At 33.5% G+C, this 21,018-nt stretch overlaps 1 protein-coding gene across 1 annotated transcript in view; it reads right to left on the bottom strand.

Annotated features, from left to right (window-relative positions):
* Nucleotides 1–21,018, bottom strand: part of PIK3CB (phosphatidylinositol-4,5-bisphosphate 3-kinase catalytic subunit beta) — a 149,670-nt gene that overhangs the window by 40,184 nt on the left and 88,468 nt on the right. Inside the window, exons 9-12 of the mRNA XM_031443314.2 lie at nt 12,690–12,941; nt 11,831–11,927; nt 9,292–9,422; nt 6,939–6,989 (exon numbers count right to left, since the gene is read on the bottom strand). Coding sequence (XP_031299174.1) covers nt 6,939–6,989; nt 9,292–9,422; nt 11,831–11,927; nt 12,690–12,941 — 531 coding nt within the window. The remainder of the gene's footprint in view (nt 1–6,938; nt 6,990–9,291; nt 9,423–11,830; nt 11,928–12,689; nt 12,942–21,018) is intronic.

Consider the following 21,018-nt stretch of genomic DNA (forward strand, 5'->3'; position numbering starts at 1 on the left):
TTTTTCCCCTTCCCTATTGGGGATGGTGGAGTGGGGGCTGGAAAAATTATCAGCCATATTCAAAGGTGCTAGAAACTCAAAACAGTGTTAGCAGAGGACATGCCAAGGATAGAATTAACTATGTGTTGGCCAGACTGGGGCTTGACCAACACATAGCTGGGGATGAGACAGCCCATGCAGTCAGGGCTTGTTGGGACAGCAACTGGGAAGATGGTTTTATGACTGGGAGATTGATTACAAGCAGAAAATTGAGCAAATAAGCAAATATATTAAGGTTAATAGGAATTCAGATTTCTCACTGTTAGAAAAAGTAATTTAAAATATACTAAGGCAAAAGATAGAAAAAAATATCCTGTGGTGGTGAATCTAAATTAGAGCCTCTGATTAAGAACGCATGGTTTTTAACAGAAAGATAAAGAAATATATCTTTGTGCTTGTATATGCCCAAATATTATACTGTCAACACATATATAATACACTATTTAGTTTGTTTCATGAGAATGCCTAGATGCAATTGCATGCCAGGACCAATGAGCATTCCTAGTGCCCAGAACTTGGATTCTAAATATTTTTGATAAATAAAAGGAAAACAGGACTCCCTGGAGAAATGACTGAATCCAAAACTGGGGTAGAGAAAAGACCAGAGGAATCTGGAACACTGTGTTGTACCAGAGAGAAGGAAATGCTCAAATAATGATAGAGAGATGTCAAAAAGACACAGGAGAACACCTAAATGGGTTGCCATTGGCCAAATCTGGGTCAAATCTGAACATCAAATTTAATGACAGTGATGACTAATTATAAGACATTAAATAAAACAGAAATCACAAATCCACACTACTAGAAGTTTTTTAGAAGTAAATAAATGGGGGATAAGAAAAGCCTCTATAGTATAAGCCAACTAATAAATCCAAAAGGAAAATAAATCTGAAAATCAGCACTTGGCAAACCACTGTAGTAATACTGATTCAAGCAAGATGTGCTAATAAATATTTTAAAAAGTGGGTGAAGAGTTTGATGAGAAACAGGGTGTTTACTTAGTCTCAAAATATGCCCACAAAATACTTACTTATTATTAACTTTACTACAAAACCTAGTAGATACTACCCTAACCAACAATTAACATCAACATTAATGGGACAAACTGACACTGTTTGCCTTTGAGTAAAATGTAGTAAGAACATATTTCAATATATTCATGCTAAAAATGCACAGCTGGACTCTGATCATGATGAAACATTAGGCAAATCTAAACTGAGTGACATTTTACAAAGTAACTGGCCTGTATTCTTAAAAAATGTCAGAGACTGAGGAACTACTTTAGAATGAAGGAAAATAAAAATACAAGACAACAACTTACAACAAGTCATCCTGGATTGGAACCTGGACTTATAAAGGACATCACTGAGACAACTGACTAAATCTGAATGGAGTATGTGTATTAGACAACAGAACTATATTAATATTATTTTCCTGACTTTTATAAATTGATCTGGTTAAATATGAGAAAGTCTTTGCTTTTAGGAAATATACACTGAAGAATTAAAGGATAAAACAGCATGATGTATGCAACTTAATCTCAAATGATTCAGAAAAGAATGTATACACACACAGGACAATAAGACGAATGTGGTAAAATGTCAGCAGTTAGGGAAACCAAATGAAACCTATACAGGAATTCTTTGCACTCTTCTCCCAGGTTTTCAGTAAGTTTGAAATGTTTTTTAAAAAAGTTTGCTCTTTCCTTCCCTAAAATTGAAGGCTGTAAAGACTCTAAATCATTCTACTAAAAAAACATTCTAGGTAAATCCCCAGAACCTCTGAACTAAAAGCCGAGTCATTATCTGCATTCTCAAAAGTCAGTCATTAAGATTTTGTGCCTGAGTTTCTGCTATAAGAAAAGAAGACAAACTTTATAACATAGATGTTTTAGATTAGAGCACGGTTTCTCAACCCTCTTACTATTCTGTTGTAGAAGGATGGTCCTGTGCAATGCAGATAGTTTAGCAGCCCCTGAACTCTATTCACTAATGTCAGGAGCAACATTCCCTGAGTTGTGACAACCAAGAAAATCTTTAGACAACGCCAAATGCCCCATGGAAGGCCTCAGGTTGAGAACCACTGGATGACCAGATCAAAAGCCGCCAATTATAATTCACCAAGATCACATTTCTTCTATCCTATAGACCCACGATCCTTGGCAATCACCTAGTTTTAAAAAATGCCAACACCTATTAGGTTGAATGCTATCAAAAGAACAGAAGGTTGGGAAGGATCTGGAAAAACTGGAATCCTTTTTCAGTGGTGGGAATGTGAAATGGTACCGCCATTGTGGAAAACAATCACAGTTCTTCAAAAAATGAAAAACAGAATTACCATATGATCCAGCAATATATACCCCAAAGAAATGAAAGCAGCATCTCAGAAAGATATTTGTACACCCACATTCACAGAAGCATTAGTCACAGCAGTTAAAATGTGGAAGCAATCCAAAGATCCACTGATGAATGAATGGAGAAACATAGTGTGGCACACACACAATGGAATATTAATCAGCCTTAAAAAGAAGGAAAATTTGACACATTCACATGGATGAACCTTAAAGACATTATGCTAAGTGAAATAAGTCAGTCACAAAAAGATAAAATACTGTGTGATTCCATTTATATGAGGTATCTAGAATGATCAATTTCAAAGAAACAGAAAGAACAATGGATGTCAAAGTCTGAGGGGAAAGGGAAATGTTGAGTTATTTTATGGATATAGAGTTTCAGTTTTGCAAGATGAGAAAGTTCTGGAGATTGGTTGCACAACAAAGTTTTGAATATATTGTGAATATACTTAGCACTTGTGAACTATACATGAAAATGATTAAGATGGTAAATTTGGGGTGTATTTTATGACAATTAACAACAAATTTTTTTTAATTCCAAGAATAGGTTTAAGTCCTTAAGAAGGCATTGGTAAATTCACCAAATGAATTGTACATGTGTATATATTATACACATACACGTCAAAAATATATATACAAACACCTATAAATGTATACACACACAATTCAACAAGTCAGCTTACCACAATCTTATTAATGACCGTAACCTGCCCTTGCATACACATGAATAGTGGATTAAAACACAGGAATGAGAACACAGTTTTCCCCATTTCTCTCATTCTAAAGACTATAGGTGTCAGAAAAGATGTATCTTTTTAAAAATGGTAATCAGTAACAGTTCTGGGATACAAGAGAAAGTGCCTAACATAGGAATCCTTTAATGATAGAAAGCATACAGGATCAGGGATCAGATCTGCTAAGACCCAAACAGTAGTGAGAAACACAGTTCCAGGGGGCTTTCCAGTTCAGAATCAAAGGGTACAAGGAGCAGAGGTGGCCGGGGGTATCATCAGGGGGATTATCAAAGGATCTGCAGGTGGAGCAGCTACTTTGGTCAGGCATATCCCTTCCTATGTTTGTGCTGAGCTGAAACAGCAATGGGATCAGCCCCAGACTGAGGTAAGAAGCATGGGGACTGAGCCTTAGGGAGCCACCCAATCTCAGAAGGTATGGAAATCTTCCCATACAGAAGACCCCACTGTCAGCACCATCTACCCTAGTTACAGTGAAGAGACAAACCACCAGGGAGCCACAAGTATAAAAAGAGCTAAACTAAGAATCACCAAATATTGAGAAAGACTCACATGAAGAAAGACAGACACCTAAAGAAGACTACTTTAAAAACAAGACTATTTAATCCCTCAGAGAGAACTAAGGTGACATTAAAGACATGAAAAAGGAATAAACAAAAATCTTTTAAAAGATAAACAAAATTTTAAAAAGAAACAAATTCTCAACTGACTAGTAATAAGGGAATACAAGTTAAAATAATGTGACACCATTTTTATGTTCACTAGATCAACATATTAAAAGGGTTGGCAGAAATGCAAAAAGATAGAAACTCTTCCACAGTGTCGGCAGAGTTGTAAATTTTAAGTCTTTTAGGGTATATAATTTGGCAGAATTCTGATTTCCTGGTGATGATTCTCAATCAGCCAGAGAAAGTCCAGTGAGACCAACTTCCTTATGGTCAACTGTTGTCCCAGCTATTGTGAGAGTTACAAAGAGAGACATATCTCTTAAGGGTATGTCCTTACCATAATCTTATTAAGAACTGTAACCTGACCTTGGCATATACATGAATAGTGGATTAAAACAGTGGAATGAGAACACAGTTCTCTTCATTTCTCTCATTCAAAAGACCATAAAGTGTCAGAGAAGATTATCTTTTTAAAAGTTAAAAGGGACATACCTTTCACCTATAATTTTAAGGAATCCATCCTATATAATACATACATGTATAAAGATGTACAAAATATTCATTGCAGCACAGCTTTAGTGGAGAATAATTGGAAATAAGCAAAAAATCCATCAGCAGGGGTACATATATTTAATAATTAATGGCTACCAATAATTAATGACATGAAATGTTAACAAGGCTTTAAAAAGAATGGACCACTTCATACAGACATGCCAAGATCCATAAAATGCATTACATAAAAATATGAGAAACTTAATATATAAGGGTCTCACATATTTTAAAAAAAAAAGATATTTACATACAAAGGGATGTAAATGCATACACAGCATTAGGATTGGTAGCTACAAGCCAAACTGTTTATACAATTATCTCTAGGGAGAAAGTTAAATGGAGGTTATTTTTAAAACTTTCATTTTTGGTTTCACACAATTTATTAATTATGGTATGTGCCCAATTAAAAAAAAAAGTCATCAAACCTGGGCAAGAATACTGCATCCTCAGTAAAGAGGGAACTCTCTTATTTAAGTAAGGTAGTAGATTGTAGTACAAATAATAAAAATTAATTTATGCTTCTGATGTTCAAGAAGGAATATTGAGACTATAAAGGGTAACTAAAAACAGGCATTAGAATGAAGACAGCCCTATTTACCTATTATCTCTTAAACTTAAACTGTAATTATATGTTTCAGTAATTCCCTGATGAGCTAAGTGTATACTTGTAGTAAACTTATTTTGTTTCATTAAAGAAAACTACAACAACTTAAACGTCCATAGACAGATGACTGGATAAATAAGCTGTGATACATACACACACACCCAGGAATACTACTCAGCTACAAAAAAGAATAAAATAATGCCATATGCAGCATCATGGATGGACCTGGAGAAAGCCAAAAAGAGAAAGAAAAATACTGTATGATATAACTTATATGTGGAATCTAAAAAAAAAAAAAAAAAAAAAAAGACACAAATGAACTTATTTACAAAACAGAAACAGACATAGAAAACAAACTTATAGTTACTGGGGGAAAGGGGGTTGGAAGTGATAAATCGGGAGTTCAAGATTAGCAGATACTAACTACTATATATAAAATAGATAAACAAGTTTCTACTGTATAGCACAGGGAACTATATTCAGTATCTTATAGTAATCTATAATAAACAAGAATATGAAAATGAATATATGTGTGTATATGTATGACTAAAACATTATGTTGTACACTAGAAATTGGCACATTGTAAACTGACTATACTTCAATTAAAAAAAAATTTACAAAAAAAAAGAGAGAACTACAGATGACCCTTGAATAATGTAAGGATTAGGGATGCAGAGTCCCTGCACGTTGGAAAATCCACGTATAATTTTACAGTTGATTCTCTGTATTCAAGTTTCCGCATCCACGGATTCAATCAACCTGCAGGTCATGTAGTACTGTGGTATATATTCAGTAAAAAGAATCTGCATGTAAGAGGACTCATGCTGTTCAAACCTGTGTTGTTCAAAGGGTCAACTGTACTCTTGAAGTATTTGTAGTGGCAAATAACTTGCACTGCAGGGCTATGGAAATTTTTGAGAACTCTAACAGTAAAACAGAAGACAGCCTGGGCCAGATGTTTCTCCAACTAACCAACATTAAATAGTGCTTTCATTCTGTGCAAATAACAAAAGCATATACATTATTTCCATTTGCCTTCTGGCTTCTATATAATTACCATTCTGTACAAAACAGCTTTACTGAAGACACCTGAAAATTATACACTGATGACTTGAAAAGAGAATATCAGATTGGTACTCAGCAGAGTCTTACACTGAAAGTCAAAAATTAAATTAAAAATAAAATGGTATAAATATTATATATATTGTAAACTAAAAATAATCTATTTTGTAGTCTTTGGGCAGAAACAATGGGAAAAGCATGTGTGGCAGAGACTGCTATTTGTCTCTCAATATGCATTCTCCTCTTCTTTATTACAATCTTAACAATCTCTTACTCCTAGCCAAGTACATGACTGCCCAGCTAAAGACTACACTTCCCAGCCACACTTGTAGTTAAGTATGGCCGTGTGACTAAGGTATGGCTAATGAGATGTGAGCAGAGAAATAAAGTACATACTAATGACATCCTCAGGAAGAACAGGTGTGGCCTCTAGTCTTGCTTTCCTGTTCCTGTGAGCCAGAAGGCAGTAATGTAGGAAGATGAAGCCCATGTTTTCAGAGACAGAAACTGCATGTTAAAAAGGCAGAGCACCAAGATGGAAAAACCTGGGTACCTAGCAATGCAAAAACATTGCTTGACTGTATCTGCTCTGCTGCATCAAGGAAATAAAGAAAATTACAGCTTCCTCATTCAATTGAATAATATTAACAGAGATGGTATTGTTAATCTGTTATAGACTAGCTGCTGAACCTGTGTTTGTATCAGAAAGTGGCTTACCATTGAACACAAATCAAATACAAACAGCCGCCACTGAACAAAACATTAGTATGTACATACTCACACACTCAGACTGTTCTTGCATGAGTATGGTCTTCTGTAAGTTCATTACCATAAATAAGATGAAGATAACTAATCATGAGCAAACTTTGTAACAAGGAAGGACCATTTTTAAAATCTTGATACTTACTGACACATTAGCACTATCATTGCTTGCAATCTCAGCTGCCTTTTCAATAATCTGTTTAAAAAAATTAAACAAATTAAAATTTAGCTCTTGTATTTATAAAATTGTAAGTGTAAATTACTATACTTGTACACAGATTATAAGGAGCTATAAATAATCTGGCATTTCTATGGTTTATAATGTAAGCATGACTTTTAAATGCAAAACGGTATCATGCAGTGATTTCCAATCTTCAAACTCTTCACAACCAGGAAACAATGGTATTTCTGTAAAGGACTGTGACTCCCACGGTACAACAGGATTGTCCGTAAACAAAATAAGTAGTGCCTTTTGTATGTGAAAAAAATCTTAAATACAGGTAAATGTTTTCTGATTAAGAAAATGCAACGTTAAAAGAGTTGCTAAACACAGAGTAAGTTTTTGTCATTTGTCATTAGGTTTTCTTTTGAATTAACATATATCAAAAGTAGAAGTAATGTCAAGAGAGAATCTAAAATATTTTTTAAATTAAGTTCAAAAGAGGCTCTGATTCTTGAAAAAATGGGGAACCCACTAGTCTAGTGGGAAGGGTTAGCAGGTAAAAAATTTGAAGATCCATATCCAGTTACTAAGTTAAATAATTCTACATGATTAAGTTAACTGTATCCAGATGTGTAAAATGCACTGATAATTCCCATCCTATTTCATAAGGTTGCTCTAATGATAAAATTAGATTACAGTTATTAAAATTAAGCAATAACCATAAAAGTGATTTGAAAAGCAAAATGTATACAACTCAGTACAGCAAAAAACATCAAATAAAAATACAAGGAACTTTCACTTTTTACGTCCGAATTATGTGTTTTTTATATCCGAATTATGTGTTTTTTATAGTGAGCATATATAAAATTGTACAAGTAAATGAAAACCAATAAATACAAATATGTATATACATATTTAAAAACTAAAATCTCCATCCCACATAGATCTTCAAAGACAGACTCTCCAAGGGATCAGAAAGGCAAAAGGAAAGTTAATTATCAGTTGTAAGCAATTTAAGCAATGTTGAAATAGAACATTTTAAAGAAACTAGACTTCTCTTGAAATATTAATTAAAAATATTTAAATTTGCACAATATGTTATATTTGCAAAAATGCTTCAAAAAGCAACTTCACTGACCCAAAAGAAACTATAAATGACCCCTGAACACATACCATAATTGAACAAAAAACAGTCAGAGTTCAGACTATTAAGCATATCACAAGTAGCTATAGCTTATGGATAAATTCCTATTCTATGGAATAAAGCCACAGCATAAATGTAATGGATGCTTCAAAATGTATCTTCTTCTACTCAGTGTATACCAAGGTATATGGTTCTTGACGTATTTGAGATTTCTACTGTAATAATCGCACATTTTAACTTGATTGTATATTACTGATCAGAAAAACATTTTAGAAGAAAATGAAATGAAAAATTACTTCTTAGGTGGATAAAATTCAATTAAAATGAAAGTAAAGGAAGAAACTTTTGAGTTATATATATGTATTTATCTTACATACTACTTTTAAAACCTACTCTATACAGGTCTGACAGTGCTGAACATTAAAATATGATTAAGTATATAGGTGGATTAACTGCAATTTTAGTATAATATCAATTTTTAAAGGTAGCTTATTCTCAAATGGATTAAATAAATAAAAGAAACTTGCTTATTGTCTGAGACTTTACTCAAAGATTTCCTCACAAAAATCAGTATCAATCATACCTGAAAGAAAGATGCCAAATCTGACAATAAAACATGACAGCTCAGCTCTTACCATGCAAATTATCACAATCCAACTGTCAGTCGCTACCAGACACACTCCTTATCCTCAAGACAAGAAGCTTGTATACTCAAGAAATATGTTTAGAAATAGTAGCCCTTGCAACAGATTCTACAAAAAAATAGCACCTTAAGGAGTCTTACTAATAATAGTCTTCAACGTAAATCATCTTTTCTTTGAATACCAACTCCAACACAGTAGTGATTGTCTTTAATCTGAACCAACCTTTCACTATACATTTCACATGTTTAGAATTACATATGAATGCATGATTAAACTGAAAAGGACCTCACAGAATAACTGAATTCCCCATTTTACAAATGAAGAATCTAAACTTCAGAAATGCCTTGTCTCACCTGGTCAGTGATAAAGTCAGTACTAAATAGAGTTGGCTCCCTGCTCAGTGGTCCTTCTACTGTACAAAGCTGTAAATGTATATGATATTTTGAAAGAGAAATAGACATACAGAGCTTAAACTATGAACATAAAGAGCCAAGAACTAATAATTCAATTATTTCATACATAGTGGCCCTTTAAATAATTACCTTACCTTATCAAAAGGAGGGTAGTAATAAGGTTGCTTTTTATTCTCTGGAAATTTGATGTGCAAAGCTGTTGCATTTTCAGTATATGGATTTGTCTGAACAGTTCCCATTGGATTCAACATTTCTTCAAGTTCATCTAAAACATGCAAATAATCATGATTTTCAAGAAAATGTTTCTGAAACTAAAGAAAAACTTAAATGGATTTCAACCATGAAAATTACTTAAAAAGTGTGCCAGGAAGTCTGGCAGACAACTGTATCAGTAAGCCTCTAATTTTCTTAATGCTTGTCACAAAATTTGAATGTGAGTTTATATACATCTTTAAAATGAAAAAGTTAACAAAGATTAGTAACTACCTCACCTTTTTCTTCAAATTTAGCTAAGTATTCTCAATCTTTGAAAAAAAAAATTGGAATAGCTCTCTTTCCATCAAAATTAGGTGGTCCATAGGAATTTATATTATTTCATCACTACATATCAATTTATTAATCACATGTGTTTTGATTTCATGGTCATCACAGTACCCAAACCGGTATTTCGAGAGTCATCAATGACATTCCTTTTGACAAACCTAACTTTGTTAATGTTCCTCTATTATCTCATAACTGCTAATATATTTAAACACCATCTATGGTAGTTTCTGAAACATTCCATCTAAGTAGTATTTCTTTAACCTCACCAACTGCTACTTTCTTCAAGATATTCCTTCTCTACCATCTTAAATATGGTCTACTCACAGAATGATGCATGGAATCTTAGAATTTCAATGTTTTCTTAAACCCTGAGTTCATATAACTTTCTTATTTCACAGATATGCAAACCGTGAAGAGACATTAAACACAGGATGAGAGAACAGAGTTACCAGCACAACCTAAAGTTTCCCCTCTCCAAACTAATTTCTCTTTTCTTATAACTGATTTTTAGCACAGTTGTTCTTTTATATTTCCATTCTGTCCAGGCCTAATATCCAGATAGTGTGCACACTCAGAATTATCTCCCAAAGCTAGAAAGTCTTTACAAAGTATTTATAGGTTTCAGTTTCTTAATCAATCGTTTGCTTATCTTTTAATACTCTCAAATCTCACAGATTCCATTTTCACCTGGACTGAAGCAATTCTTACAATTTATGCACTTCTAAAGTTGATTTCTCAGTAAATTACAATCCTACACTTGTGCTGTCTAGAATCATTATACTTAATGTCCTATCAAATGCAACCAATGAATATGATTACATACCTTCTAACAATGACTAGGAACTCTAGATACTAGGGTATTTGTAGTTCCTTTGTGTCTGGCTTGCTCCTACTCAGATAAATGATAATTCTAGAGCTGAAACATGCAGAACAAGTATCTCCAACATTTTGTTAGAGATAAATGCAGGTCCATGGTATGCCAAGTGAATTGCCAAAAATCGTCAATTTTTCTAAAAATATCAGTCAAGTTGCTTGGTGATTCTGGAGAACATGTGTGAGTCTAAATTAAGATTTTCAAAAAACTATACTGCTGAAATGAATAATTTTCACTCTATAGTTTCTTTCTTAGGAACTACATTTCTTAAGAGGAACTATAGTTATAGTGTGAACTATAGTTCCTCTTAAGAAATGTATACATGCACACTGCTCCCCTATATTTGGGAAACAATGTGACAGCGAAAAGTATTGAAGATACATGCAGGAAAAGGCAGGAGTAAGAGAATGTATACAAATAAAACATTAGGATGTGAGCAGTTTATAAATATGTCTGATTATCCAAAAACAATTTCTCAGGTAGCAACTACTAATGTAGAACATTTTTAAATGTTTGTCACCCACAAAATAATTTTTAAATGCAAGTAAGTTCACAATTTTACTAAATATATTAACCAAGCATAAAGACAGAAGAAAAAAAGAAAAAAACACCCACGATTCTAATGCAAAGAAAACACTAAAAATTCCCAACATTTGGGAAAGCAGCATGCAAGGAACAATGGAAAGAGTTGAGCATTATTTCGTACAAATCCTAGGTTTGAATTATTATGTAAGACTGGGTGACTTCTTATCTGAGCTTCACTTTTCTCATCTGTTCAATGGGATAGAGCCATCTACCTCATGGGGGACAAAAAGTAATTTGAGAAATACAGGGGTATGGAAGGTGCTCCTCTTTTACCTCAAATTTCAAGCTAAAGCCAACTAAAGAATAAGTGTTTCTACTATTCTTCCCTTGTTAGTTAATATTCCCTCTCCTAGTGCAGAAGTAGAAATACAGTACAACTAGCAGCAGTAAGAGGTTGTTATATAGAAGAAATTGTTTCTTAGGAGAATTCCTCAAAAACCTATAAAAAGAAAACATTTAAAGCAGGAAAATATTCATCAAAATAAACATATTAAGATACAAATCACTTTTTGAATATATTAAAAATAACCTTTGGAAATCTGTTGTAGAATAAAAAATAAAAATATGAAATGATGGTTTCTTTACTGGACTGAAAAAAACAGTGAGTCATAAATGTAGTCCACATGCCAGAAATTATTCTTTAACACTAAGGATTAGGATGTAAATCTTACCAGGAAATGAAGACCAGCTGTGCAGTATTATATCTCCAGATCTCAACTGTCCTTTAAAGTCAAAAACCATTGTATTTACCCACGCTACAGGATAATGCTGTTGAAAAAGACACCATTCCATAAATATGCTAGGAATGAACTTTAAGGTGTGAACACACACATGCCCTTTGTTTCAATAATGCTGGGTCTAGAAATTTCTAGAGTTCTAAATGATTTCCCCAAAAACTTATGCAATATAAAAACAAGATGTACATGGAAAAATGTTCAACACCTTTATAATAGCTAAAGGAAATCCTAAAAGCCAATTAATGTCTCATAACAAAACAGAGTATCCAAAAAGCAGAATATTTATTGTACAGCCATTGCAAATGATGAGAAATTTTTAATGATTCAAGAAAATATGTGTGATATAATACCAGGTTATATGTTTTAAGAGCTTCCAACCTATATAAATCTTAGGAGAAGGCAATGTCTCTAGGTATTGTAGAATTTATATTTCTAAAAAGGAAGCACCAAGCTGATAGGACTTTTATTTGGACACATAGACTAGTTAATTTGGTCACAGTATATCAAAAAACTATAAATATTTGAACTTTTTGAGTAAAATTCTAACCAATGACAGAAAAAGCACTCAGAAAGTAACTCTTCTGTGACTTCCTAGACAATAAAATTCATTTTAAAAAACTATATGATAATAACATTCTCACGTTAATAGATTCAAATTCATGTAGATAAATACAGTAACCAGTCCTTTTAATGTATAAATTTCATGTCCTCATTCTAAAAAACTTTTCATAAAGAAGGAAATGTTATTACTATTCCATTATAAAAAATTTTTCAGAAGTTAGTGCATAATTACCACTTTTCCAGATTTCCTGATGGTCTGATATTTAGAGGGATTAATAGTTTTAGTTGATTTCTTCGTTTTGACTTTATCCAAAACTGCATAAACAGCAAAACATAATCGAGCCATCCGTGGCAGGTCACAAGTATTGATATCAAATTCCAGTGGTTCATTCCAAATGTGATCATTTTTCCCTGATATCTCTGAGCTTACGATGGTTTTACACAGGAGTTCAGTACCATGAAAAAGGCCGGCCCTGACATGAACCTGTAATGATGGAGACAAAAACAAATACAGAATCATATATTGAACCACCGAAACACCTCTATTTTGGACGATGAAGAAACACACAGTAAAGAAGAAGCAGACCAGCTCTAGGAAAGCCTATTTGTCCACAGAACCATCAGACTATAATTAATCAGCATATACTTCACTAAACTGTTCATTTAACCTGTTTTTCATTTACTAAGTAGACCAGCTGAAAAATGCCAGAGGTCTCATTGGTATAAATGGGTCTAAAGAGGCCAAAACCGTAAGTGTAAAAACTACTATCATATGCTTACTTCCACTCACTTCATTTACTTGGGGCTTTGTTTTAGTCTTCTATATAGTTGGGAAAGGGTGGATAAAATGTGTCCAAGTCTCTTTCTACGTCCAAATAATTTATGAACTGGTCTTTATAAAAGTCAACTTAAAGATAGTCTATCCATATTTATAATTATCCTACATATCACTGTCTTTCATTTTTTCTAGAGACTCAGGTCCAGAGTGATACAGAACATATGTAAAATGTCCCAGAAAGTTTTACTCAGTTATTTAGTTATTTAAAAAAAACATGACAAGGGGAGGGTACAGCTCAGTGGCAGAATGAATGCTTAGCATACATGAGGTCCTGGGTTTAATCCTTAGTACCACCACTTAAAAAATAAATAAATAAACCTGATTACCTACCCCACCAAAAAAAAAATAATAATAATAAAAAATAAATGACATGATTATCTCCAATTTAAAAGTGAGTGGTAAAAGTAGAATTAAAAACAGTACCAAAACACTGAAACTGACTCAGTGAAACCCTTTAAGGCCAAACTTTTTTATCGATTAATTCGGATGTGACATTAGCACACAGCAGTACTCAATAAATATTTACTGAATAAATAAATACAAATGTGGAATTACTTAGGTTTGTCTTTCTTTAATTAAAAAAAAGCTTATCAATAAAAATTTTGACTTTTTTAAAGAGTTACTACCCTAATTCTGAAAAGGAAGGTAATTACTGAAGAACATCTAGATACTAAAACATATTTTATAGTAATATGAAATTTTAAATGTTGATAATACTATTAACTTTTTACATTATTATAAGTATTTATAGTATTACATCTATGGGTTTAAAACCTAGAAAATAATTCAAATGATGCTCTGATGGCATAAATAAAATTATAGGTTAGGAGACTATACACTTCACAGTGTGACAGGGAAAGAATGGCTTACTTTAACAAATAGTACTCATTTATCTAACTCCCACAAAATAAACAGATGGATTAAGGGGTTAAATATTTTTAAATCACTAAAAAACTAATTTAAAAGAAAAATTACTAAAAAGCTATCTATCAAAATAATCACTGAAGTTGGTGATGGGTTCATGGAAGTCGATTATACCATTCTCTCTACTTTCACCTAAGTTTGAAATTTTCCTTTAAAAACATTTTTAAGTTAAAAGAAGAAAATTGATTATTTACACCAAATACAGATAGACTATTGTAACACAGAAAAGATTAAAGCATAGGAATTACAAAGAATTACTAAAACACTTTCAATAAACTCCCAGGCCAGCAGGAACTTTTATCTGGTTCCCTTCAGCTTCACAAGGAAAGGGGTATTCGTTCTTCAAAGCTCCCGGTTCCATCTTGCTCCAACTGCCCAAGTACTTAGACCTTCCTCCTTTGCTCCTCTGCGTTGGGAAATAATCCTCCTCCCCAGTAGGCAACAAACCTATACAAGTCTCTCTCATATCAACCTCAAAAAAAATTGTCCCTAGAACCTAACTAATCCTAATGAGAATGGCACCAACATCTACTTAGACACTGTATGTCTCTTATTTTCAACCCATCATGAAGCCTATACTGTATACTAAGGGAATATAATTTATTACACACTTTTAGATGAAAAATGAAATACTATATATACTCGTTAAAGTATATTCATATCTTGACTGTGTGAAGAATACAAATAAAAGTAGTTTATAGTAGGACAGCAAGAATACTGGTGATTTGTCATTCTCTTATGTGATCTCAGCGGGAGAATTCAGCTCAAGTGGCAGAGTGCATGCTTAGCATGCACAAGGTCCTGGGTTCAATCCCCAGTACCTCCTCTAAAAATAAATGAATAAATCTAATCCCCCTCAACAAAAAAAGTAATTAAGTGATCTGGGATTATATTTTATGTTATCTTTAAAATAATTTTAAAATTAATATTCTAGGAAGTATCACATAAAACAGCTGGATGGTCTAAATTTAAGATCCTAATCACTAACACCAAATGCACACATCAATCCAAAACTCATTAAATTTAATGAAGGTATATATAAGTGAAAATGGAAAGAATTTTTTTGGTATTACTTTTTAAAAACAGCCATTCAGGTTTCTCTCCGTTTTTTAACCAACAGTTTCAAGATTCAGTAGCCATAGTCTTAAACAACCCTCGTTTAACTCCATGGCTCTATACTACTTTAAATGACATTTCCCTGTGTTCCCTGAAATTAGGCAAAAAGTCTAAGGACTTTCATTTTCAGTTCGAAAAGAACATGACAAGGATAATTACAAATAAGGACTCACGTAACAGCAGTTTTAGGAAATCTCTGTGTCTACCTTTATGCTATCCTCAAAGTATCTAAACTATGAGAAACTAATAATACTAGTCTTTTTAACAGCCAAGACATGTGCCAATATGAAAAGGAGAGGCTTGGGTCTTTCCTTTATTGTTGAATGCTCCTACCTAATGCTTTTTAGCTTTTACTGTGTTAATTTTTTAGACTCCCATCTGTACAAAATGCAATAAAGATAATTTTAATTTTTTTTTTTAAAAAACAGCCCCCCATCCAACAAAAGTCAAGACAGAATAGGAGTATGAGTATACTGACATACAATTTCTCATTTTCACAATTCCTTTATTCGGTAACGAAAATTTTAGCTGCCTGTAAGAACTATATAACAATTACTTTCTCCTAAGCAATTAAGAAATGGCTCCACCATGAAATGCACAATAAATGGCATTTAGTGTTAGTAAAATTACATGAAAGGTAGGAAGAAAGAGCACCAAATCTGGATTTCTAAGGTTTTTTTTTTTTCCCTTCCTAATATACCTGAGGGAAACTGGGCATCAAACAATCTCCCAATGGATGGGAGATTCTAATTTATCATGAGATTAAGAAACGTTCCACCACTGTTGTACCAAATATTACCACAAAAGGAGTTCAACAGGCAGAGGAGTTAGAGGAAAAACCTACTGCCCACACAAAGACAAACTCCCCTGGCATGCCTGAAGAACCAAACATAGTCTAGTATAGGTAGACACACCTGAGGACCATGGTAGGTGCTTGAGTTGGACAGGCCTGCAGCAAAGTCAGTGCCACTTAAGACCACTAAGCAGGAATATAACTTACACAGTTAAAGGACTACTTTGCCATAAGAAAGTAGAAGTGCTTGGGTATAAGGAAAGGTGTGAAAAGAGAGGCAAGGAGAGCAGTGGGGAGGCTGCTGTTGTAATTCAGCGAAAGATAGAAAGGCTTGAACTATGAAAGGGTCTGGAAGACAAAGAAGAAGAAATAGATAGTAAAGAATATTAATGGGGTCAAGTCAACAGTATGTGAACAACTGGTTAGCTTTGGTAGGTAAGGGAGTCGGGCAACTCTAGTTGCTCTACCAAATATAAGAGGAAAGGCAGTCTAAGGGGGAAGAGAATGAGATGGGGACAGTAAATATAAGTTGGCCTTAGAAATGTGTATGTAGCACATGAAAACAGAGTCAGTAACTAAAGAGAAATCTGGGCTAGAAGCAAAGGCTTGAGAATCATAAGCAAAGATAGTACAGTTTTTTCAATTTTCTTACAAAGAAGGTATCAGTAATTGTTTTCCAAGATCTGAAGGATCTGAGTTAGAGGAAAAACACTAAGAGGTGTGGAGGCAGGGCCCACATGAAGCAAACAATCCATCTGACCTCAGAGGTCCTTGACCTCAAAATCTCCATAGTACTTCCTCTCACTCCCCTCAGCCATAGGCTCCTACAATCACACCCTGAATTTGACTTCACCACACTCTAACACCTTCAAATGAAATTAATTCCCACATTTCACTCTCCAACTATCTCACCTGCCAGCTCACTCCAAAACTTCCACAAGAACAATTCCCTGCCCTCATTAAGGCCTCCATTTCAAAAATAACACCTCCCCCACTTCTCTATTAGTTTTGTTTGCCTTCATCCCCACCAACTCTCTGCCAATGCCCATATTTCCCTTTGACATACTCAACTGAAGTCAGTATCCTGGATAAACCTAATTACCTGCCTCTCCTCGACATCAAATATTTTGGGGCAGACCAGCACATGACTGACCAATGTCAAATGTAAATTATTCTTTCGTCGCTGTAAGAACTATTTTTTACCTTTTCTTCACTGCTAAAAACTTCCACAGTTACTCTCCTCTGAGATGCACCTCCCTCACATTCAATACAACTACGGAAACAATTTAAAGCCCTATTTAAGCTACTTGTTTTGTCAGGTTGTCTATTACTTGAAGATGACATATCTTAAAGGATACTTCCTATCTGTCAATCTGTTCTATTTAGAAGTTATAAAACATTGGAACAACAAAATACTAGTCTACTATTGTGTATAAGGAAAACAAGTAATGAAGAAGATCAAATTATGTACCTAATATAAAAATCAGAATCCAATACTTACCAACTAGAGACAGATCATTGTTACTAAACTGTGAAGTCATGTGGGTGGGCCAGATTGAGGATGTGGTATAAGGTGCATGAAGTAGAGGGCTTACAGAGTACCTTCTTCCTGAAAAATGTAGGTTATTTCATAGACACGTGACACTCCACAAATCTCTGTGCAGAGGTGTATGGGTGGCAGGGTAGGGGTTAGCATGTATTCATACATGAAGCTTAGGAACTTCATGTCTTTACAACTAGGCTCGGTTGATAATCAAACTACATATGCTTTGATCTCATATACATATGTCTCAGATATTTATATCTGAACTTAAATGCTCACAACAGTCTCTGCTACCTAATCTTTATCCAAAACCCAATTTTGAATAAAAATACACATATATAATTTCCAGAAAGATACACAATATATTTATTTCTTTGGAAAAGTCCAAAGATTGTCATTTAATTCAAGACAAATCACACTGCTGAGTACTTACACTGAATTACTTTGGTCTCATACAGAGTGACTTTCTCTGAATTGCACTGTTAATATTATATATTAAGTCTACGCAGTGAAAGATATTATAAGAGATAGATATGTGAAACATTATTTTACCTACTATAATGAAGCAGGCAGGGGTGCTGATGCCCACCGTATCATCATCCACTGTGTCTCCTTCATTAACGAGCTGCCAAACATCTCTCCACTTCCAATATGAGGATGAACTACAACCACATGACTAATGAGACTGTTTTTATCTTAGGAGATTCTGAATCCTATAACTGATCATGTTTCCTTTGCTTTGGCCACTAGCTATACTGCAAGCAGAGAGCAAAATCTATAGTCCACAGCAACCAGTTATACAGGATCTTATTATACACATACCTACCGCAAAAAGTCAAAATTTTATATATATTTTTGTATACATATAAGAGAGACTGTGTGTGTGGGGGTTAGGGGTATGTAAGCAACCTTACCTCAAATTATTTGTGAAATGAGATTAGGTAAATCATAAATAAAACATATATAAAATATATTTTGTATCTTCTGTATGTTAAGATGGAAGATAGGAATTTCAGAATAAAAATGATATTCAAGTCTTATTCTCAGTGCCATTTAAGACATGAATTTATCACTTTTTGTATACAGAATATAGTTTATTCAGAAAAATCACAAGTTTAAAATGAATACTGGACATTTTACGCTGTACACCAGAAACTGACACATTGTAACTGACTATACTTCAATTTTTTAAAAATGTAAAAACAAAACAACAGAAAAAGAATATTTTTCAAAGTTATTGTGATAAAGATAAGCTACTTAAAATAAATTGCTGAGCTTAGAAATGTTTGCATCTCTTGGTTTTTGACAATTTTTGAGAAATAAAAACAAATGAGCTCACTACATAGTAAGTACTCAATAAACATTACTTAATACTTAAAAAACCAAAACAAAAAATGGTAGTTATAATTTCATCAACCAACTTCTGGCAGAATTCAGATATATGGAACAAAGTAAAATTATGGATCAGTTGGCTATAACGCTAAAAAAAAAAAACAAACAAAAACTCAAGTCCTATCTATACTAGCTGTAAACAGCAATAGCTAATAAAGGGTGTGATGTGAAGAAGAATAACAATAAAGGATGACTCTAATATGGGTGTGGTAACAATATACAAAAAGAGATCCTGCACATTCTAAAGAAACCTGTTGAAATATCAATCATTATCTAATAGTTAAAGTGTGGTTTATTTAAATAAAGTCATTCTGATTGAGAAATTTGATAATTCACGAAAATGATTAAAGTTCATGCATGGCTGAAAGGAAATGAGAAAAAAATCATCTACATTTAAAATAAAATTAAAAAGTTGTGTTTTTCTGAACACTGAATCTCCTGTAGTAGGAGGCAATAAAAAGAAGGTTTTTGTTTTCAGAAAAAGCAGTGAGAAAAACCAGTCTCTAAACTTATATGTGAAATTTTGCCAAAATTGTCACATTTCCTGATGCTCTGAATCATCTTCAGACTCTGAAAAGTTAAGAATTTTAAAGCACCATCATGCTTAATTAATACAGTCACATGTTTTATTGTCCGACTTTAGTAAACTTGCAAAGAGATACTTATTCACAAGCCCCAGAATACCTGGAGATCAAGAGAAGGCAGGCTTTATCATGCAAAGGACTTTCCACTGTGCTATAGCAAGGATATGCCAAGTCTACACACAGACTGCATTCCTGAACTCACCAATTAAAAATGTTGTGTTGGGTAAGATAAGAAACTTTTCCCCAACATCAACACCTAATTTCTTTCTTGTTCAACAAAATGGCCAAAATCCACTACATTTTGCCTTTTGATATTAGGCACCAAAAAAAAAAAAAAAAAAATCAGTAGCATAAGTAGCCTAAATTTCCATGGTTTCACTTAATTAAAAGGCATGTTTGTTCTGGTTATGGGAGGAGTCCTGTGCTGCCTTTAACTAAGGATATAAAGATGTAAGAGAGAGTCATAGTAAAATGTATTAACTCATTGCACAAATATTTATTTTGTGCTCCAGGCACTGAAATAAGAAGATAAAAAGATTAAGATAGTTTTTTTCTTTCCCCAGGTTATATCTATTTTAACAGGTTTGGAGTGCTGACTGAGAGTCATATAACTAGTCTTCTGAGTGTTATGATTTTTGACTAATAAGGGTGAAGTTATGATTTTTGATATGGAATGTATCTGGGCTTGGAACTCTCTGGGTTTATCATGGTTGGGGCTCATTGGACTTATTGAATCTGTTATAGTTGTATCTTTTGCCAACTTTGGAAAGCTCCCAGTTATAATTTCTTTAAATAGTTTTTCTGAACTGCACTCTTTCTCTTTACTTTCTGAGACTCGGGTTACACAAATGTTAGACCTGCTGATATTGTCACAAAGGTATCTGAGGGTCTGTAGAGTTCTTTCTCCTCCAGTCATTTTTCTGTCTCTGTTGTTCAAACTGGAAAATTTTATTGATTAATCTTCAAGTTCCCTGACTCTTTCCTTTCTCATTCCTTCCACTATTGAGTTCATTCAGTGAGAGTTTTTTAATTCTAGTTAATTTATTTTTCATATGGTTCCTCCTTGTATAGTCTACAGTCAGCCCTCCATATACATGGGTTCTGCATTTGTAGATTAAACCAACCACTGATCAAAAATATCTGGGGGGAAAAATTCCAGAAAGTTATAAAAAGTAAAAATTGAATTTGCTGCACTCATAACTATTTACATATCATTTACATTGTATTAGGTATTATAAGTAATCTAGCGATGATTTAACATATAGGTTGTATTTAAAAACTATGCCATTTTATATAAGAAATGTGGGCATCCATGGATTTTGATATCCTCCAGGGGTCCTGGAACCAAAATCCATATAGATACTGAAGGAC

This window comes from Camelus dromedarius, chromosome 2, assembly GCF_036321535.1.
Source record: "Camelus dromedarius isolate mCamDro1 chromosome 2, mCamDro1.pat, whole genome shotgun sequence".
In the NCBI taxonomy this organism is placed as follows: domain Eukaryota; kingdom Metazoa; phylum Chordata; class Mammalia; order Artiodactyla; family Camelidae; genus Camelus; species Camelus dromedarius.